The sequence below is a fragment of the Hemiscyllium ocellatum genome, chromosome 47 (assembly GCF_020745735.1).
Source record: "Hemiscyllium ocellatum isolate sHemOce1 chromosome 47, sHemOce1.pat.X.cur, whole genome shotgun sequence".
NCBI classification, from domain to species: Eukaryota; Metazoa; Chordata; class Chondrichthyes; order Orectolobiformes; family Hemiscylliidae; genus Hemiscyllium; species Hemiscyllium ocellatum.
Genome location: NC_083447.1, coordinates 13,468,386 through 13,491,212, shown reverse-complemented (window position 1 = coordinate 13,491,212; position 22,827 = coordinate 13,468,386). Strand labels below are relative to the sequence as shown.

At 41.4% G+C, this 22,827-nt stretch overlaps 1 protein-coding gene across 5 annotated transcripts in view; it reads right to left on the bottom strand.

Annotated features, from left to right (window-relative positions):
* The window catches only part of srsf7a (serine and arginine rich splicing factor 7a), a 37,292-nt gene that overhangs the window by 4,850 nt on the left and 9,615 nt on the right, over nt 1-22,827 (bottom strand). For 2 of the 5 annotated variants that reach the window (XM_060855906.1, XM_060855907.1), the window contains exons 2-6: nt 19,671-19,892; nt 7,314-7,493; nt 4,632-4,718; nt 4,478-4,522; nt 3,344-3,391 (exon numbers count right to left, since the gene is read on the bottom strand). In XM_060855906.1, the coding sequence (XP_060711889.1) occupies nt 3,344-3,391; nt 4,478-4,522; nt 4,632-4,718; nt 7,314-7,493; nt 19,671-19,885 (575 nt within the window). In that variant the 5' untranslated portion in view covers nt 19,886-19,892. Of the gene's footprint in view, nt 1-2,557; nt 2,588-3,343; nt 3,392-4,477; nt 4,523-4,631; nt 4,719-7,313; nt 7,494-19,670; nt 19,893-22,827 lie in introns of all 5 variants that reach the window. The other 3 variants (XR_009647377.1, XM_060855908.1, XM_060855910.1) reach the window with 3 other exon arrangements.

Genomic DNA, 22,827 nt, shown 5'->3' with positions numbered 1-22,827 from the left:
TTGTTCCATCCCTGACCCACAAGTTATCTATCCATTATTTTCCATTTTCTAATCTGTCAACTGAACTACAATTCCAGTCTGGTGGACAGCCTCCAGCGTAGCCACTACTTATGACTACTGTATTGTGGATGAAGGCTATACAAGGGGAATCCCTCCCACCACTTTACCCAAAGTTTATAACGTCAAATGTTGGTTATGGAATAAATCCTGTTACAGGCCAATGTGGCATACTTGGTTTCATCGTCTCCAGTGAGATAGGGATCAACACTCTTGATCACTCTGTAGTGAGCACAGTAAGTGGAAATGCTCAGCAATGCTTCCCTGGCAACACAGTTGACAGGTACAGAGCCACCACACGTCATGGAATAACCAAGTATTGATCAGGATATTTAGGAAGAGAGCTCATCATTTATGCAAGTTTCAACTGTTTCAACATAATACATTATACAAAAAATAATTATTTTAGCACTTAAGACTCTCAGCAAGAGTCAATCAAAACATTTCCTGTTAAAATTAATTTCAAGACAGTATATGAAGGAACACTTCACTGTAAAGGATGCCTCTGGCAGTTTAAAAGGAAACTCCAGATTTCCAAAAACAGATATTTTCTGCTACAGGCTGCTCATATGTCACTAGACATCAAGTTATGAGGCAACAGATTTGCACAGCAAATCACTGACATGCACATTAAGGTATAGTTCAATCCCAGGACAGAGCTAGGCTGGCTCCACCAACCTTAGATTAGAAAGATTCAACAAATTATACAGATCCTTTAATGCAGTAAAATGTCCCTACGCATTTACAAGAATGATCAAACAAAATATGACACTAAACTACAGAAGATAATTAGGACAAATGAGGAAAATGAACTATAAAGAGCTTAATTAAAAAAAGGAGGGGGTAGAGACGTAATTTGTTTAACCCCTTACCCAGCAAAGACGAGTTAACTTGTCTTCACCCAATGTGTCTTTTTCAGAGCGCGACGAGTAAACTCGTCCAAAACATATAATTTCAAAAACAGCCACAGACAAGTTTATACGTCAATTCACTGCATTTCTGGCCCTTCTCAGCTAGAACGAGTATACTCGGTGACTCATACGTCTGGTAGCTGTGTCTCTTCCGCCTCAGGCATTGCAAGAAGCGTCGACGCACCGCTTTTGGGCACACACTGTCATTCGGTTTTTTCTGTTTTTTTTTTACAAATTACGCCCAGATGTCGAGTTCAGAAGATGACAGTGAGTATGAACCTTCTATTAGAAGCTTGGATACATCAGATGAGAGTGCAAGCTCCTCTGATAATGGCTATTCTCTCTCAAGTGAGGAGGAGGAGGATGGACGAATTTGGTGTCGACATGTGGTGTCAGAAGAACGCATGCTTCCTCCACCACCACGCTTCCCATTCACTGGAATCCTGGAATATCAACTGATCAAGAGACAGCTGATATGACTCCTTTAGATTTTTTTAGTCTTTTATGTGACAACAGAATTATTGATCGAGTTGCGGACGAAACTAATCGCTTTGCTGAACAAACTGGAAAAAGCATGTGGCGCCCTGTAACAAAGGCAGAAATTTGTGTGTTTTTCACCTTGAAAATGCTTGGGGGATATTGTGAAAATGCCAGATCAAGAAATGAACTGGTCGAAAGATGAACTACTTGAAAGACCAATTTTGTTTTGCCGAAAATAGTATCTTCAAAATAAAATTTCAAGTAAAATATTGGAAATAGATAAAAACAAAAGTTATTTCCATATCAGCATTAAAAATACTATTAAAAAATAAAAAAATTCATCTGAAAATGAAACGTTTTCTCCAAAAAAAGTCGCCGGGAAAGGGGTTAAGGAGGGAATTTCAGAGGTCATGGCCTAGGCAGATGAAGGAACAGAGCCAATGATGGAACAATTAAACAGTATAAAAGCAGCACTAAGGTCTTTGAAGACTCGCTGCTGGAGGAGCTTACAAAGATATGGAAGTGCTAGTTTGAGAACAAAGAGTATTTGAAAATTGAAAGCTTGTTGGACTGGCAGTCAGGGTAGGTCATGGAATACAAACTGATGGGCAAACCAGATTCTGTGGGTTTGGACACGGGCAAAATTTTGGGATGAGCTTAAGTTCTTATCTGATTGAAGAACATGAAGAAGCAGAGATGGAGGGATATGGACCATGTGCAGGCAGTTGGGATTAGTTTAGAATGGTATCATGGTCACCACAGACATGGCTGACCAAAGGGCCTGTTCTTGTTACAGTACTGTTACAGGATTGGAGAAGGCAATAGTCATGTCTAGAGATAATGACGCATGAATGAGGGTTTCAGCAGTATGAGCTCAAGCAGGAGTTGAGTTGATGTTATGGATAAAGAAATAGGTGGTCTTGGTGTTGATGGAGCACGTAGATGGTTGGCAACTTATTTTAACCCAGGCATGTTTTCCTAATTGTCCATTTCCACATAATCCGTTCTGGTAATGACTGGATTAGACTTAGGTGAAATACCTCCTGCAGTCAAATGGTCCATCAACACTTACAGTCAAGACTCTCAAAAGTAAAGTGCATTGTACTTACGCGTTCATCAGGCATCAAGCAGGTAATAGCCTTTGGAAAGATGGGGATAAAGTTGGTGTGGGAAAAAATTCTAGTCATTTGTGTCCTTAAAAAAAACTACCTTTCACCAAACCTTCAGTCAGCCCTATATCCTTCTTTGGATCAGTGATAATTTTTATTTGATTGCACCACCTGGAATGTGTTTACATAGTTTTATGTTAAGGCTGCTGTTTGTTCTTGCTAAATGATTACGCAAATCACATCTATCTTAGATCAAGAATGATCTTATTGAATGGCAGCACACGATCTAAGGGCAGAGTAGTCAATGCCCCAATTCTTAAGTACCTGGGGTCTTAATTTCTAGCTAATTGTTTCCCTTCCTGATGATAATTCAACTATTCCACTAGCTTGTCCAATTAACTACTGATCTACAATGCAATGGCTGACATATAAGAGGGATTCACACTTGAGCTATTTCTGGTCTCTGTTTAACGTCCACATGAGTGACTTTATCAGGAGAGATTGGACAATGATCAAGACACAGAAATCTTTCTTCCCAACCCAGGGATGCAGAGATAAAATAAATGCCAATATCATACTAATTTTGGTCAAATAAGCACTGACCAGGAATGAACGTGGAACTTTGTGCATGATTTGACTCACTAATGTTGTTTGGGAGCTAAGTTCAGTATCCTCCCCAAAGCCTTCAAGCGATAGGTCATTCTTATTCCCACCCTCCCACAGTAATTTACTTAAAAATGTTAACATTCCTGAGCTATAGTCTGAACAGAACAAAATTCCACCTACCTTCTCCCAATTGGGGATCTGGACTTGGACCTTAATGGAGTAAGGGACCTGCAGAGAGATAAGGTTGGCTCCTAAAATCACACCATACACGTGATATTGTAAAGGTTGTGTGCAGACATTAGCGCATGTGCGCTATGCACCACTTCAATTTGTGTTTGCATATTTAAACAGGTTTGGGTTCCAGTTTAAATAGGATGCAGATGTGAACAGTGTCAAGCAAGAGGGGGAAAAAGGAGGATGAGATGAGAATTCTCCCTCCTGCAACCTCACTTCGCGCCCTCTCTCCCCAAGTCTTCACTTCTCTGCCAACATCTTCACTATGGTCTTTCCCTTTGACGAGCCTCAAAACCTCAACTGGACCTGCATCCTCTGCACCTCACTGAAACTCAGTTCAATACTGCACTGTGGCCTTTGTATACAATGGCAGAGGATCTTAGAGTGTGTGTATTCACAGTTGCTGCCATTTTAAAAAAGGCATTCAGGCAGGTTATTGTTACTTCACTTCATTTTCTTGTAATCCTAATACTGAGTTACGCTGGATCACACACTATTCCTACTGGGTTTCACTGTATCAAAGTTCGAACCAATATATTAAACAGCCTCAGACTCACTTATACTGGTCACTCCCAAGCCCCTTCTTGGTAAATTTATTCTAACTTTTCAAACAGATTTTCCTTCTTCAGCAAAATAATGCCCTAGCTTTCAAAAATATTTAGAACCTCAATAATCCATAATCTCCAAATACATGGCTGTGCTTTTCTAGCACCACATTCTTTGTTTGCAAATTCATTTCCCATTTCATTCTGCTTCCTGCTCCCAAAGCAGTAAAAAGTGCTCTTGCCACAAATTTCATAGGAACAGAAGTGAGCCATTCAGCACCTTGAGCCTGCTCCACCATTCAATTAGGCCATGATAATCTATATCTCAACTCGACCTACCTACCTTTGTTCAATATCCATTAATGCCTTTACCTAACAAAATCTTTTCAAATTCAGTTTTGACATTTTTAATTGACATCCAGCTTCAAATACTTTTGAGTTCCAGATTTCTGATCCTCTTTATATGAGAAGATATTTCCCGACAACATCCCTGAACAGCCTGGCTCTAATTTTAAGGTTGCTGATTGCCACTCACCGACTTCTCTTCTTAGAGTACGAAGGAGAACGGGAACGAGTGCGGCTGCAATTGAAAAGAAATTATTTGCAGGAGACCAGTCTCTGAAGGAAAAATAAAAGCAAGCTCCTGTTCCAATAAACCGCAAACTCCAAAGGCAAGTCCAGTGACTTACCGATCGCGGCTGCGGCTGCGGGATCTGGTGTAACGACGCCCCCTTGATCTGGATCTCGAACGGGAACGAGACCTAGATCGAGATCGACTAAAACAGAAGAGAGTATAATAAGCTCATGTGGTGCAAGGACACCTGTGACAGCTAGCCATACTGCACAAGATGTCAAAATATTATCAAAACAGTTATTTTAAAAAAATTAAATGTGGATTCATACAGCCAGTTATTGAAGTGTTAAAAAGGCACATTAAAATTAAATACGTTTTTTATAAAAAAAAGGCTTGTAAAATTAAAAACTACTCCTGATAAGAAATTAACCTTTACAGAACAGATTAGCCGTCTCTGCCCCCAGAGAGATCTAGAAGATCTAGAAGACGCAGGTTGGTCTAATTATGTTCATTTCTCGTTGTGTCTAGCAGATCTTCCAAACACAGAAAGCCCAAATCAGGATACATGTGGTGCTTGATTGTGGAATATTTGAGGGGAGTTTGGACTAGGACGGATTAAGTTGAACGCTCCTCTAGCAAACCGGAGAGCCTGATTAGTTGGCTTGATGGGCGTACTTTAGCGTTACATCATTTAAACTGGCCAATTTTCTGTATCACAAAGACCGTAGACTGATTTTTTTAAGGCAGGACGAAGCAGAACCTCAGGTAGAGGTATATGCGCACAACAGAAGATCTGAACCCGCAGTGGCCAAAGTTTGCTAGAAGGCCCGGTGCCATGAGGGTCAGAAGATCATTAATCATGGCGACAGACTCAAATGCAGCAACCTGAAAGGTTGGATCAGGTGAATCGTTAGCCAAAGAATTATTACACCAGAAACATTGTTAACAGCCCTTGAAAAACACATTCAACTTGGTGGTTAGGGATGAACAATGGTAAAATGTGAATTGTGTGACTGAAAACAATCACATCAACATTTTGTTTGACAAACTGCACCTGCCCCACTGCCCCCTCCCCACCCTACTTATGATGGCCAATTAAGCAAGTACACCACATTATGCAGCACATACTAAAAGAGCTAAAATGCAGGAGGCAAAGCCAAGTTTGTCATGACTGCATGACCAGCTAAACCTTCAGAAGAACCAGCTGGGCAAGGAATGAGAGCTGCCAATATTATGGTTAAAAAGCAAAAAATATAAAACGGTATGGCTTCTCCAACTAGCAATTTGTAACAAGGGAAGCTGAGTTAAATCTCAATGGCTGAGTGGTTAGCACTGCTGCCTCACAGAGTTAGGGACCCAGGTTCAATTCCTGCCTCGGGCGACTGTCTGTGTGGAGTTTACACATTCTCCCCAGGTTCGTTAAGTTTCTCCCCAATGTTAAGTTAAAGCAGTTTGTGTGGGTTTACTCCGGGTGCTCTGGTTTCCTCCCACAATCCAAAGATGTGCAGGTCAGGTGAAGTGGCCATGCTAAATTGCCAATTTAAGTGGTCAAGGGCATGTAGGTTAAGTGCATTAGTCAGGGGTAAATGTATTGTAGTACAGGCATGGGTCTGGGTGGGTTACTCTTCGGAGGGTCGGTGTGAACTCATTGGGCCATTAGAGCCTGGTTCCACACAATGGGGATTCTATGGATTCTAAAGGCTTTCATCAATGTGGGCACCAGATTTGTTAAAAAAAAACATTGTTTCATCCCTGCCACCAATACAATCGATATATTCTTCAAAGCTCAATATCAATGAACTACCTCAGCCTGTCTTTATTCTCATTCTGGACTCAACTTTCATCTCAACAATTCATAACTTTTGATTAATTTCACGAACAGCTGACACCTGCTAATTTGGACAGACCAGATGACCTTCACCGGAATCAAACGGATCCCAAGGGATTCAGGTCTGTGGTACTTTTATATTACAGTAAACCATAAATTTCCATCTGGGAGTCCCAATTAACAGGATTCAACTGTATACTACATGTATACTTGATAGCAAACGTTACTTGCAATATATACAGGGCTAATTTTAAATAATTGAAACATTTAAACATGTATACATTCTAACATTTAAACAGAAGACAAGTCAGACATTTAATGTACAATTGCATATTAAAACAGTATATATGGAAATTAGACAAAATAGGCACATCCTCTAACAATGTTAAGTTAAAGCATTTTGAATATCTCCATCAATAATTTCAATTACCTACAGCCAAGAAACATTCAACAGAGCACCAAAATGTTTTACTATTTTTTTTTTGGTGGGAGAGGGCAGGGTGGGAGTAGGACACTGGGATTAATGGCATTATCTTCTAAAGCTGTAGGTAATGGCACTCACTGCCTTAATACTGCTGTGCTATAACATAATCAAGCTGAGTTTTACCAGTCAGTGAGGCTGTCAGACCAAGAGTTTCAGTGCATTTGATTTGAGAACAGGAAAATGTGATATTTGGCTACATACTGCATGTTGTGGAAATTAAATCAGATAGAGCAATAGTCGCATAAAATGCTTGTTATGTCATCTTCCATTGAATCACTTGTGCTAGAGCAACACTGAGCTGGTAAGTTTATCTAACCCCTCTTACTAATGTCCCTAGCCTTTTATACAATTTTTAACGTAATTTTGTTCAGATTTTTCAAGGGCCAGTTACAAAATATAACAGTCTCTAAGATTCATGCTTATCCCGCTCAACAGAAGACACCTATTCCCCTATATTTACAGCCAGCATGCCCACTGCAGCTTACCTGCTGCCACGCCTTCTCTTGCTGTACCGGTAGCAGTCATAGGCATAGTGGCCACGCTCCCCACACTGATAGCAGCGGTCATTAGGGTCAAACTGGCGACGAGCAGGAGGGCGGCCATAGCGCGATTTACGTGACATCCCATTTGACAGCTCAACGCGTACCCTCGATCCACATAGAACCCTGAAATAGGAGGTGAAAGAAAGTTAGATTTTGAAAAACCAGGGCATGACAGTATCTCAGATTATCAGTAGCTTCATATTCATTTTAGATTTATACCCCCATCTTGAATTCTGTACATAAATTAGAGACTAGCAATTCAGCTAGCAGCGTGTAGAGGAACTTCATTAGTAAAATAAGTTTTAAGAAACAATGCTGGAAATACACAACAGCAGGATCAACCTTTTTTTAAAAAAATGTAGATATGGGTACTAATTTCTGATATTATGAACCTTGGAAATCGACACCCCTGTCCTTTCCCACTATTTTAATCTGAATAATTTTTGCCAAAACATGTGCATTTCATTACAAAAACCAGAGTATGAAATAGAACTTCAACTGAAGTGGAAATATACCAAAGTTGCCTAGTTCAGCCAGAGACAGCAAAATCACCCTTGCTCCTGCAAACCAGTGTGCCCCCACAGGCTAATCACAGACAAGCCCAACTAAATCCCTACAAGCATTTCTTGGTTGAAGTGGCAAGTATGACTAATGCTCTCCTATTTAATGTAGGGTGGGGAAAACACCATGTTATGAAACTAGTTGACGTTACTTCATTAAGACCACAAGAAATAGGAACAAATGTAGACCATTCAGCCCCTCGAACTTGGTCCACCTTTCTGACATGTTCTGGTTTAAAATCATGATTCCGAAAACAAAAAATGACCTAATGTTTAAACCAGTTCACAAAAATCAACTCAACCAACTCCTCTTGCCACAATTAATTTCAACTATAACAGCATGGACTCATAGGAAAGAGCTGCAGCCTATTTTTGGAAACAGTAATTAGGTAAGAAAACAAAATTTTAATGCATATTGCAAAGGGAATTGAATATAAAAAAATAGGGAGTTCAAAATTACACAACACCAGGTCATACTCCAACAGGTTTATTTAGAAGCACTAGCTTTCGGAGCACTGCTTCTTCATCAGGTGATTGACAACCTGATATTGTTAAGACAACAGTTAGAGTACTGTGCATAGTACTGATCTTCTTATTTAAAGGATGGATACGAGTGCACTGGAAGCAATTCAGAAAAAGTTTACTAGGTTAACAGCTTGAATGAGTTTATTTTTAAAAATCGAGGAAAGGTTATATTTGTATCTGGTGGAGTTCAGAGAAAGAGGAGGAGATTAAATGGGCAGGGCAGAAGAATGGGAGCTGGAATTTAATCCTGAAAAATGTGAAGTCATGCATTTTGCTTTGGGATGACCAACAAGGAAAGGGAGCATGCAATGAATGGTTGGATCTTGGACAGTAGAGAATCAGTGTGCCCACATACATTAATCACTGAAGGCAACAGGATGCGCACATAGGGTAGTTAAGGCAACATACTGGATACGTGCTTTTATTAGGTGCAGAATACAAGAACCTTGGTGGAGGCGGGTGGGGGAAATCATGATGGAACTGGACAGAACGATGGTTAGGCACTGATGTCTGCAATTGTGGGGTTACTACACTCTTGGAATGATGAGAGGGGATTGTGTGGTGCAGTAGTAGTTTCTCTAAGCCTGAATTTAAGAGAGCCAGGTTCACGTCCCACTTGCTCCAGAAGTGTGCAACAACATCTCTGAATAGACATAAAGAGGGTGGAATTACACTGGAGAGGATGCAGAGGAGATTCAGCTGGATGTTACCCAGGCTGGTACATTTGAAGAGAAACCTGATAGGGAAACCTGGCTGAGGCTGACAAAATTGATACAATCCAATAAGGTCAACAGGAATAAACATTTCTTCTTAGTAGAGAGGTTAATTACCAGAGGCATAGTATAAAGCCACGAGGCAGAAGTTTAGAGGGGATGCAAGGATACATTCTTTCCACCCAGAGAATGTTGTACCTGGAATTCATTACCTGAAAATGTCAGAACCACCACATTTGAGAAGTATTTAGACTTATACTTGAAAACCTAACATTCAAGGCTATGGACCAGGTGGTGGGAAATGGGATTAGAATAAGACAAATACTTAATGACCAGCATGAAAATAATGAACAGAAGGGTCTCTTTCTGTGCTGTGATACTTTGACTTAAATGAAACAGAAGATCCTGAGGGGTTTTGACAGACTGCAGATGGAAAGAGTGTTGCCGCTTATGGGAGAATCTAGAAATACGGGTTCACTGTTTCAAAATAAAGGAGTGCCCATTTAAGATTGAGAGAAGGAGCTTTCACAGACGGGCAAATGTCATCGGAACACTCTTCCTCAGTTTTTGAATTTTTTCAAGCAGCTGGAGATAGATAAGCAGCAGAGTGAAAGGTTATCAGCAGAGATCGGACTATGGAGTAATCAGATCAGTCACGAGCTTGTTGAATGACAGCACATGCTTGTAGGGCCAGGTATTCTATTCCAATTCCTAATTTGCAAAAAACTGATACCACTGAAGACAATAATTTGGCCGAGGAGGCTATTTGCTAGCCAAATAGGGCAATCCAGTTTAATCATATTTACACATCTACAGACTAAGAGCAGGTATCTCAGAGTACCTCAGCGCGTATCCTTTCAGACAGTGAGTACTGAGACCCACCACCTTCTGTTTGAAACAAGTTGATTAAATCTCCCCTCAGCCTGCAATATTCCAAAGAAAACAAAGCAAGCCTATCCACTCATTTCTCTTAGTCAAAGTTCGCCAATCCTGGCAACATCTTTGTAAGTGTCCTCTGTAGTTCTTGTGTAATCCTATCTGAAACAATACTCTGGCTGTGGCTTGACTGTTTTAACTGTCCAAGTCTATTCATACAGCATGGAAACCAATCCTTGGTACAACCAGTCCGTGCTAAACATAATCCTAAACTAAATTGCCTGCTTCCGGATCAGAGCTCTCCAAACCTTTCCTATTCATGTCTTTTAAACATTGTAAGTGTAGCCACATCCACCACTTCCTCAGGAAGTTCATTCCATACACGAGCCACCGTGTAAACATTCTCCCCCTTGTCATTTTTGAATCTCTCTTCTCTCACCTTAAAAATATGTCCCCATACTCTTGAAATCCCCTATACTCGGGGGAAGACAACTACCATACCTCATTATTTTATAAATGTCTATAAGGTAGCCTTTCAACCTTCTATACTCCAATGAAAAAAGGCCCAGCCTTTGTGAGTCAAATCTTCCACACACGGCAACATTCTGGTATCTCTTCCAAACCTTCTCCAGCTTAATAATATCCTTCCTAGAACTGGACACAATGAAGAAGAGCAGCTGTATGCCTCATTAACCAGTGGTTATACAGTATTAGGTCGTCCTGCTCTTCTACATTTCTCACTATGCCACCATTGATTGCATTAAGTTCTCATCTTGTTTGCCCTTAGCAAATGCATTACCCCACACATCCCCAGTTTGAATTTTTCATTTGTCTCTTTTTTTGTCCACCAGCCAGTTCACTGATTCCTTCCTATTCACATAACATTCTTTTAAATGTCCTCTTTAGAGAAATTATCAGGGCTTATGATGAAAGATTGGATTGTCTAGTGCTGTTTTCTTTAGAACAGAGGAGGCTGAGGTGTGACTTAAGAGGTGTACAAAAATAAGGGACCGAATAGTGTAGACAGTGTTTCCCCTAACAGTGAAGTGAATTCGATGAGACACATATTTAAGATGATTAGGAGGATGATTAGTGGGGCCATGAACAAAGACTTTTGCATCCAGAGGGCGATAGATATTTGGAACTTGTTGCCCAATTTAGGTGTGGAGTTAGAAACACTCAACTTGCTGAAAAGGTACCTAGATTTGCAGATGAAGTGCAGCAAACTAAATGCCTCAGGGCCAAGTACTGAAACCTGGGATTAAAATGGGTAGTTGATTTTCTTTCCAGTCAGTGCAGAACACTGAGTGCCATAACTCATGGTTTTAAAGAGCTTGGGGGGGGGGGAATTAAAAAGAAGAGATTTCCAGTTTTCCATAACCCCAAACAAAAGTTAATGAATAATAGTTACGAATAAATCCAAGACTGAATTTAAGAAAAGCTTCCTTACACTAAATAATGCGACGATGCTACTCCTTTAACAACGTTATGTTGTCCTTGATGTTTTTTCAGAGAGGTCGTAAAGACACAGAATTCAAAAAGTTGAAGTATTTTAGGGCCAATTTGATTATAGCTAACAGATACTCCTTCAGGCAAAAGGCTTTCAAGTTACCATGGGCGGCACGGTGGCAGAGGGGTTAGTACTGCTGCCTCACAGCGTCAAGAGACCAGAGTTCAATTCCCGACTCCAATTGACTGTGTGGATCTTGTACATTCTCCCCGTGTCTGCGTGGGGTTTCTCCGGGTACTCTGGTTTCCTCCCACAGTCCAAAGTTGTGCAGGTCAGGTGAATTGGCCATGCTAAATTGCCTGTAGTGTTAGATAAAGGGTAAATGTAGGGGTATGGGTGGGTTGCGCTTCAGCGGGTTGGTGTAGACTTGTTGGGCACACCCAATCTAATCTAAAAATGACACCTACAATGATAGGGAAGCAGACAGTTCTCCCAGCACATCTTTTCTCTGGTTTGATCTGGCTATACACTGAAAGCAGTCAGGCAGTTTGGAAGCTGCTGCACCCAAAGAAGCAGGTCCATGCTGGTATTCTCCCTGACTTCTCTCCTGTAAGACCCTGTGTTTGACTTTACCTTTTGTGCCAAGGGAGTGTTTATGGAGATTCTTGCAAGTATTTGGAATAGCATCATTAAGTTGGGATGATCTGTTGAGTTTTTGGATAGGTTATGTTATTCTGTATTCTGTTCTCTTTTTGTGTTTCATTCGGTAATTTTGTAATTAACATCTGCAATGCTGAGGAGGTTGTGGAGAGCATGTTTGGTGAAAAGTTTGGTGAATTGATCACACCATAGATTAAGAATGCTGAGGGAGTAAGAGAATGGGTGACCAAAAGGCAGACAAAGAGCAGGATGGCAGTGCAGGTGTACCCTGCGGTCATGTTCCACCAAAACAGGTATACTGTTTTGGATACTGTTGGGGAGATGGCTCACCAGGGGAAGGCAGCAGTAGCCAGGTTCATGGCACCATAGCTGGCTCTGCTGTACAGGAGGGCAGGAAAAAGAATGGAGGGGCTACAGTCATAGGGAATTCAAGTGGCTTTTATTGGTAGAGGTATTGAGTTCCAGAGTCCTGAGGTCATGTTGCAGTTGTATAAGACTCTGGTGCAGCCGCATCTTGAGTATTGTGTGCAGTTTTGGTCGCCATACTATTGGAAGGATGTGGAGGCACTGGAACGGGTGCAGAGGAGGTTTACCAGGATGTTGCCTGGTATGGTAGGAAGATCTTATGAGGAAAGGCTGAGGCACTTGGAGCTGTTTTCATTGGAGAAAAGAAGGTTTAGGGGTGACTTGATAAAGGTGTACAAGATGATTAGGGATTTAGATAGAGTTGACCATGAGAACCTTTTTCCTCGTATGGAGTCAGATATTACGAGGGGGCATAGCTTTAAATTAAGGGGTGGTAGATATAGGACAGACGTTAGGGGTAGATTCTTTAGTCAGCGAGTCGTGAGTTCATGGAATGCCCTGCCAGTAGCAGTGGTGGACTCTCCCTCTTTATGGGCATTTAAACGGGCATTGGATAGGCATATGGAGGAAAGTGGGCTAGTGTAGGTTAGGTGGGCTTGGATCGGTGCGACATCGAGGGCCGAAGGGCCTGTACTGCGCTGTATTTTTCTATGTTCTATGTAAGGGGAGTAGATAGGAGGTTGTGGTCAAAAACGATAGTCCTGAATGGTATGTTGCCTCTCAAGTGCACGGGTCAGGGATGTCTCAGGTTGGCTACAGAAAATTCCGAAGGGGGAGGGTGAGCAGTCGGCTGTCGTGGTGCATATAGGCAAAAAACGGATGAGCCCACAAGGTAAGATTTTAAACTTTACTCCCTCTCAATATTCTTGTGTTGGAAATGGTCCCTGTGCTCAATCGCTTTCTATTCTATGGATTCCTCGAATGGTAAATAGTTCAGTCGATAAATACAGATATGGCAGTGCACTGACAAAGAGGTTCGAGTGTTTGAGGCCGGAGGATGTAATTGGGGTTTGATTCCCGGGGGCGGGTGTGAGAGAGAGGTTCGAGCTCTCCGTGTTTGATTGGGGCTGGAGTTTTGTGTGTTTAAGCCGGATTCGAGTTCTTTGCATTTAATTGAGATTAGAGTCCTCTGTTTAACTGAATGTTGATCTCTACCAAAATTGCCACCGTAATTTCAACTGTTTTATTTGGGAAGTTTCATTTGGAGAACATATCTTAAAATATTCTGTATTTGTCTCCTACAAATATTTGAGATTTTAAATCTGAACTGAAACTGCCCCTTCAATTGCTAAAGCACAGGAAACCTTTTGTTGTTTTCTAGCTGTTCCAGACTCCTGAAATACTTTTCCTGACAGCTTTTGCATTAGCCAAGTATTAATATTTGTTGGAGGAAAATGATTTTTGGAAAATCTGAATGAGGTCCTCCAAGGGTTTGATTTTAGGACCATTGATTGTTGTTTATAATTGACTGAATTGTTTAAGCAGTACAGTTTAGAGATTTGTGGATTGTAAAAAACTTGGTAGCATAATGGGTAGTGAACAGAGTAACAGACTTCAAGAATTCAAAGCATGTTGAAATAGGCAGACGATTTAGTCTTGTTAAATGTGTGACTGTCTTCATACTGATGACCACCTTGGCAAGGAAGGAATGAGGGAGGAATGCAAAGACACTTTCAGCAGCTAAACATCTTCTCTGGAGTTTCTCTATTCACAGGGAAAGCACACCTTTGGACCACCCCTCACCCCTCCACAACCTGATCCAACGGATTCAATCAGCTCCCCAGTCATGAGCATGAAAAGTGAAGAAACGAACAACAGTGAAGAGGAGGTAGGTATGCTTTTTGTCAGTGGCCTTTCTATGGACATGAGCTTTATCTTGTCTTTCAATCATTTAAGGAATATGAAGGTTACAGAGTCTTATGAAAGCTGATAGTGCCATCTAGGTGGTTATCATGAAATGATAAAGGAGGGACTTGGAATGTGTATAGCGTATATGCAGGTAAGGAACGAGTTAAGTTTAGGTTTTGCGAAACAAGTAGTACAGCTGAGCATGACTCAGATAAGAACTTGCAGTTAACAATGGCGTGCTGGAGGCAAGAGTAATGGGTTAACAAGGTGGAAAACTGTTCATTGTGTAGAACCATTTAACACTATTGGAAGCATTCAGTATGTAAGGTCAGTTTAACAAGGTGAAAAGCATTCATTATGTGAAGCCAGTTAAGGTTAAGAACATTCATTGTGTAATCTTTACTCGCTGATTGTAACAGTCACCCAATTAATATGTATGTTGCCTTACCTGGATGCTCCTCCTTGTAAATGACAAGATAATTCATGAAGAAACTGCTATGCCAGAGAAGACTGAGAATTCATGTCTCTGTGCACATGGGCAATCGTTCTCTCTTCTTCCAGGGCCCAGAAGATGAAGGAGATAAAACTAAACTGTCTCTCTCAGCATTTTGCTTTGGCTGAGGTGGGAAATGGGAAGACATTATGAGCCAAGTTTAAAAAGTTAGACCTCAGAGGTAGTAATCTCAGGATTGCTACCAGTACCATGTGCTAGTCAGAGTAGAGATGAAAGAATAGGCAGGATGAATGCATGACTTGAGAAATGGTGCAGGAGGGAGGGGTGTAGATTTTTGGGACCGGTTCTGGGAGAGGCAGGACTATTACTAATTGAACATTCTACACCTGGGCCGGACTCGAAACAATATCCTGGGGGTGCTTTTGCTAACACTATTGGTGAGAGTTTAAACTAATGTAGCAAGGGGATGGGAACCAAATGAGATGGTTAGTAAGGAGGTAGTAACTTAAAACCTATAAGGAATTAGATAATGAAGTCAGCATAACTAAGGGAGAGAGTAGACAGGGAGCAGATGATGAACGCAAAGGGACAGGCAGTCTGAGGTGCATTTGTTTTAATACAAGTAGTAGATAAGGCAGATGAACTCAGGGCTTGGATTAGAATCTGGGAGTATGATGTTATTGCCATGACTAAGATTTGGTTGAGGGAAAGGCATGATTGGCAACTAAATATCCCAGGATATAGATGTTTCAGGCAGGATAGAGAGGGAGGTAAAGGGGGTGGAGGAGTTGCATTACTGGTTAGAGAGGATATTACAGCTATGCTGAAGGAGGGCACTATGGAGGACTTGAGCAGTGAGGCAATATAGGGAGAGCTAGGAAATAGGAAGGGTGAAGTAACAATGTTGGGGCTGTACGCCAGGCCTTCCAACAGTGTGCATGAGATAGAGGTGCAAATATGGAAATAGATCCTGGAAAGACATAGGAGCAACAGGGTGGTAGCGATAGGCGATTTTAATTTTCCCAACATTGACTGGGCTTCACGTAGTGTTGGAGGTCTAGATAGATCAGAATTTGTAAGAAGCATCCAGTATATAAATAACCCAACTCGGGAAGGGGCCATACTGGACCTGGGTTAGAGCCAGCCAAGTGGTTAAAGATTCAGTAGAGGAATACTTTGGGAACAGATATCACAATTCCATAAGTTTTAGAATACCCGAGGACAAAGATAAGGGTGGTCCTAAAGGAAGAGTGCTAAACAGGGGGAAGGCCAGCAATAGCAAAATTCAGCAGGAGCTGGGGAATGTGGATTGGAAGCAGCTGTTTGAAGGAAACTCCACATTTGACGTGTGGGAAGCTATTAAGAGAGGCTGATTAGAGTGCAGGACAAACATGCCCCTGTGAAAATGAGGGATAGAAATGGCAAGATTAGGGAACCACAGATGACAGGTGAAATTGTGAGACTAAGAGGGAAAAGGAAGCACACGTAAGGTCTAGGCAACTGAAAACAGACAAAGCTTTGGAAGAATATCAGGAAAGTATGCCCAATCTGAATGGGGGAATTAAGAGGGTTAAAAGGAGTCATGAAATATCTTTAGCAAACAGGTTTAAGGAAAATCGCAAAGCCTTTCATTTGTATACAAGGAGCAAAAGGGTACCTACAGAAAGGGTTGGCCCACTCAATGACAAAGGAGGAAAGTTATGTGTGGAGTCAGAGGAAATGGGCGAGATTCTTAATGAGTACTTTGCATCATTATTCACTGAGGAGAGGGGCGTAATGGATGTTGAGATTAGGGATAGATGTTTGATTATTCTAGGTCAAGTCAGCATAAGGAGGGAGGAAGTGTCGTGTATTCCAAAAGGCATCAAGGTGAACAAGTCTCCGGGTCCAGATGGAATCTATCCCAGATTACCGAGGGAAACGAGACAGGAAATAATTGTGGCCTTAACAGATATCTTTGCAGCATCCTTGAAAACAGGTGAGTTCCCGAGGACTGAAGAATTGCTAATGTTGTCCCCTTGTTTAAGGGTAGCAGGAATACTCCAGGTAATTATAGCCTGATGTCAGTGATAGGGAAGCTGCTGGAGAAAATACTGAGGGATAGGATCTATTTATATTTTGAAAAAAAATTGGCTCATCAGTTAGTAAGTTTTGAGAAGATTTGAAGCTCAGGTTGAGGTTCTGGATTAGGTTTGCTTGCTGAGCAGGGAGGTTCATTTCCAGACATTTCTTCACCTTACTAGGCAACATCTTTTGTGGGCCACAGACGAAGCAGTGTACATGATTCCTGCTTTCTATTTGTGTGTTTGGGTTTCTTTGGGTTGGTGATAGCATTTCCTGTGATGATGTCATTTCCGGTTATTTTCCTCAGGGGTGGGAGATGGGGTCCAACTCTGTTTGTTGATAGAGTTCCTTCATCGGACAGGGTATTAATTACAGGTGTTGGCGGGTCATGTGAGAGTTGTAAAGGACTTTGGTTCAGGCACATTTGGAAAACCGCACACAGTTCTGGTCGCCACATTACCAAAAGTATGTGGGTGCTTTGGAGAGGATGCAGAGAAGGTTTACCAGGATGTTGCCTGGTATGGAAGGTGCTAGCTATGAAGACAGGTTGAGTAGATTGGGATTATTTTCATCAGAAAGATGGAGGTTGAAGGGGGACCTGATTGAGGTCTACAAAATCATAAGATACACAGACAGGGGGGATAGCAAGAGGCTTTATCCCCCCAGAGTTGGGGACTCAAATACTAGGGGTCATGAGTTCAAGGTGAGAGGGGAAGCGTTTAAGGGAGATGCGTGAAACGTTCTTCATGCAGAGGGTGATACGTGCCTGGAACGCATTGCCAGTGGAGGTGATAGAGGCAGGCACTATAGCGTAATTTAAGCTGAATTTACACTGAAAGATGAATGACAGGGAGTAGAGGGATACAGATCCTTAGAAAATAGGCGATAGGTTTAGATAGAGGATCCTGATCGGCACAAGCTTGGAGAGCTGAAGAGCCTGTTCCTGTGCTGTAATTTTCTTTGTTCTAAGTGGTTTAGCCAGCTATATCACTCCAGGAATATCCACGTTACACCTGCTTAAAACAACTAGCAAAGTTAGGGTCTGGGCCACTTTCCTGAAATCTTGAGGGGGGTCTGGCCTGATCCATAACAATAGTTAGAATATAGACAATGGAACTTTTGACCACCAACAGTAGTTAAAGGCGAATAGTATTGGTGACCTTCAGCAGAAGTTAGATAAACACAAAGGAAAGTAGAGACAACCTTGGTAATCATAGACCAGTGAACCTTACTTTGGTTGTGGGTAAAGCATTGGAAAGGGTTATAAGAGATAGGATTTATCATCATCTAGAAAAGAAAGAAGGAAGTTGCTTAGGGATAGTCAACAAGGTTGTGTGAAGGATAGGTCATACCGCACAGACCTTATTGAGTTCTTTGAGAAGGTGACCAAACAGGTGGATAAGGGTAAAGCAGTTGACATGGTGTATGTGGATTTCAGTAAGGTGTTTGATGAGGTTCCCCACAGTAGATGTTTGCAGAAAACACGGAGGCATGGGTTGGAGGGTGATTTGGCAGTTTGGATCAGAAATTGGCTAGCTGAAAGAAGTCAGAGGGTGGTGTGTAGAGGGGAAATGTTCATCCTGGAGTTCAGTTACTAGTGATGTACCACAAGGATCTGTTTTGGGGCCACTACTGTTTGTCATTCTTATAAATGATCTGGATGAGGGTGTAGAAGGATGGTTTAGGAAATTTTAAGATGACATGAAGGTCGGTGGAGTTGTGGATAGTGCTGAAGGACTTTGCAGGTTACAGAGGGACAGAGATAAGCAGCAGAGCTAGGCTGAGAGGTGGTAAACAGAGTTTAAAAAGTGTGAGGTGGTTCGCTTTGGAAGGAGCAACAGGTCTATAGAGAACTGGGCTGATGGTAAGATTCTTGGTAGTATAGATGAGCAGAGGTATCTCGGTGTGAATGTACATAGATCCCTGAAAGTTGTCACCAAGGTCGATAGAGTTGTTAAGGCATATGGTACAGACAGAGTTTTGGAGCAATGAGGTTGTGTGCGGCCGCACCAGAGTTTTGTACAGCTGTAACTTGGAGCATTGCGTACAGTTTTGGTCACCGCATGATCAGAAGGATGTGGAAGCTTTGGAAAGGGTTCAGAGGAGATTTACTAGGATATTGCCTGGTATGGAGAGAACGTCTTATTAGGAAAGGCTGAGGGACTTGAGACTTTTTATTAGAGAAGGTGGTTGAGAGGCAACTTAATTGAGACATAAGCTAATTAGAGGGTTAGATAGGGTGGACAGTGAGAACCTTTTTCCTCAGATAGTGATGGCTAGCACGAGGGGATATAGCTTTAAATTGAGGAGTGATAGATATAGTGTAAATATCAGAGGTAGATTCTTTACTCAACAGTAGGGGTGTGGAACACCCTGCCTGCAACTGCAGTAGACTCGCCAATTTTAAGGGCATTTAAATGGTCATTGGATAGACACATGGATGAAAATGGAATAGTATAGGTTAGATAGGCTTCAGATTGGGCACCGACCTATGGAACCATCGAGAGCCGAAGGGCCTGTACTCCGCTGCAATGTTCTATCTTCTAAAGGTAACTTGAAAACAAGAATAGGGGAATGGAAGTAAATTTGGATTGAACACAAAAACTGATGAGTTAGGTTGAATGATCTGTTTGTGGGCTGCATGCTCTATACAAGACTACCCATTGAGGTAATTACCATCCAAATCAACTCCAACATCAAGAGAAGCTCATGTCAGGATTTCCAATGAAATTTTGTGTTCAAATATGATGTTTGCACATTTTAAGGGTCTTTCCAAACACTCACTTGCCATCCATCCCACGTACTGCATCTTCTGCATCTCTGGGGTCTTCAAACTCCACAAAAGCAAAACCTGGAGGATTTCGCGCTACCCAAACATTCCTTAGAGGGCCATAGTAGCTGAAGGCTCGCTCCAGCTCTCCTTTGGCAGCTCCTGTTCCCAAATCACCGACATAGACTTTGCAGTCTGAAGCTCTGGAACTTCTAGAGTAATACGACATTCTTTAGCTGCAAAAGATAAAAGTAAAATCAATCACAAAGCAATAATTGTCTCCCTTATATAGTCAATTAACACCTTCCATGCTTTGAAATAAAACTGGCTCAGAGTCTGACCACTTACAATTCTACACAATTAAAATATGTTAGTACCAGGTACCTGTAATAGTTGTGGCTTTTAAGAGCACTTGAAAACCACCATTTTCAAATGCCTAGCTGTTCAATGTGACCAGATTTCACACAGCTCCTGGCTCTGCTCAACAAAATGATTAATTGAAATTCCCATAACTATGGAGCTTAAAATACCGAGGTGACAAACAATATTCACATCCTCACACTGCTACAATTGAGCATGCTAATTTTTACATTCTCGCTCAGGACAGGACTGTCACTGACAGGGCCAGTATTTATTGCCCAATGCCAATTACCCTTATGATGGTCATCCTCAAGGTGATGACAAGCTGTTTTCTTGAATTGTCACAGAGGTCCATATTTACAGGCACTAGAGCAGATTATAGGCAAGAACACAGACAGAACAACATTCTATATATATCGGTCAGGTCAGAACTTAACATATTGAGACACAAGCTGCTTTTCCTCTTTCAACAGAGGTTTAGAACCTTTAGCTAAAAAAAAATGCATACTTGGTCCTCTTAATTAAAAGACTTGGAGAGTAAGGAAAATCCAGGAACAATGTTTCCCAACTCTCCATCATTTTATAGTTACCCAATCATTGTGGAATTTCTCATTCTCTCTCAAGCAAGGAGCTGGCAGTAAAGAGGTGATGCAGTTTGGATTTTCAACATAGGTTAGTTGCAAAAAAAAAAGCAGTAACTCTCAAAACTGACTGAGGCAAAAAAATGTTTGAAACATAGACTCAGATGTACAGCATGGAAACAGACCCTTCGGTCTAACTTTTCCATGCCGACCAGATATCCCAACCCAATCTAGTCCCATCTGCCAGCACCCAGTCCACATCCCTCCAAACCCTTCCTATTCATATACCCATCCAAATGCCTTTTAAATGTTACAATTGTACCAACCTCCACCACTTCCTTTGGCAGCTCATTCCATACACGTACCACCCTCTGCATAAAAAAGTTGTCCCGTAGGTCTCTTTTATATCTTTGCCCTCTCACCCTACATGACAAACTCTAAGCATAAAACTCAAAAATGACTGCTCAGAATACCACAAATGAAGGGTGAAATACTACTCACTCAAAATATCCAATGTCTTCTGTCAGTCTCCTCAAAGAAGCAGGTTGATATTTTCTAAACTATTTCAATGCTGCTGTGCTAAGTTTGCGCTCTGAAAACTTGCATAACCTGTAATGGTCCCATGCTAATCAATGTCAAGGACAGTTGAAGGCCACAGTGCATACCTGATGTCAGAGCTAGGACAATGAGAAATTCATTGTGCCTTTAAGATAAAGGAAGAACACTTTTGACAATTTTGTTATTGCCAAGTGACCCCTCAAAACAGCCAGGGCATATTTTAAACACTTTGCTGGATTGAAAGAGGATAGGCAATTAAATGACTCGCTACAGAGTCAGGGTGGAGGAGGGACTGCAGTACTCAGCTGTTTGTGTGGCAATTTGGAAAAACATGTTCTTTTCAATCAAATATTTTGGCAACATCAACTCCATGCAAATTGAGTTCAATTTTTATAGCCAACAGCAGGCCTTCAGAGTCTCTCACACACAAAGAAAATGCTTCATGTTCAATTAGTTGTTTTGAAAGAAAAAAATATATGGATCAAAACTGATCAGCAATTTGGACTAAAGATCTTTGAAAATTTCTAAAGGAACAGAAGGCAGCCAATTGAGTCTGTTCTGCCAATCAATTAGATCACAACTCATCTGTATCTTAACTCCATTCACCAGTTTTAATTCTTAATTCCCCATCACAACAAACATAAATCTTAGTTTTCAACTGTTCAATTAACTTTCGGCCTCACCATATTATTTACAAGAGATCCAGATTTCCACTACTTGAAGGTCAGTTTTCAGACATCAGCTTGGAACGGTCTGTGTCTAATTTGGGTTGTGCCTCTGGTTCTGCTCAAATGCCCCCAGAGGATTTTTATGTGCCCATGAATTCTTTATCCGCTTTTTCAAAGTTTTAGACTGTGAGGGAATCTGGTACTTTGAAAAATAAGGGGTCTTCCATAAGACAAGGTTGAGGAGGAACTCTTCATCAGACGTTCATGAATTTTGTAACTCTCTTCCTTGGAGACAGATGAAGGTGAGATCATTGAAAACTTTGAGGAAGAAAGATTTTTGACTGACAGAGAGTCAGAGGTTATTACGATAGGCAGGAAATTGGAGATGTGGCCACAATCGGATCAGCCATTTTTTTTCTGAGAGCCACAGCAGGCAGACTAGAGGAATGTGTACGAATCAGTGCAAACATTTGAGTTATATTACTCAATGTGCACACACAACCACACCATGGGAACTTCAGCAGGCAACGATAACAGTTAAATACAGTGAAGGGTGAGGTAGGAAGGCAAACACTGAAGCCCAAAGAATATTTATTCTACTGTAAAAATCAATGCCAACTAAGAACTTCAAATGCAGTTAGTAATCACACAAACAACCTAACCAGCAACAAACGCTGAACCTTAAACGCACTATTTCAATCTCTCAGGGTTTCAGAGAGTCAAACAGATTGAGGCAGCCCTTGGCGCTTACTGGGATCTACATGAAAAGTCTGCATGAGAAATTTGTAATTAGACAGTAAAAGCACAGGGTCGGTCTGAAAATTTACATCTCCAAGTCCTGCTACTGTTGCAGAATCAGTGGCTCATGTATCACACTGGAAACACTTTATGACCACCTAGAACCATGTAATTTCTGGGAAAGGCTAGTAAACTAATAAATACCTAGGTTAATACAGAGGAATCTCGATTCTCCGAATTTCAGATTATCTGGACAAGATCGCAAG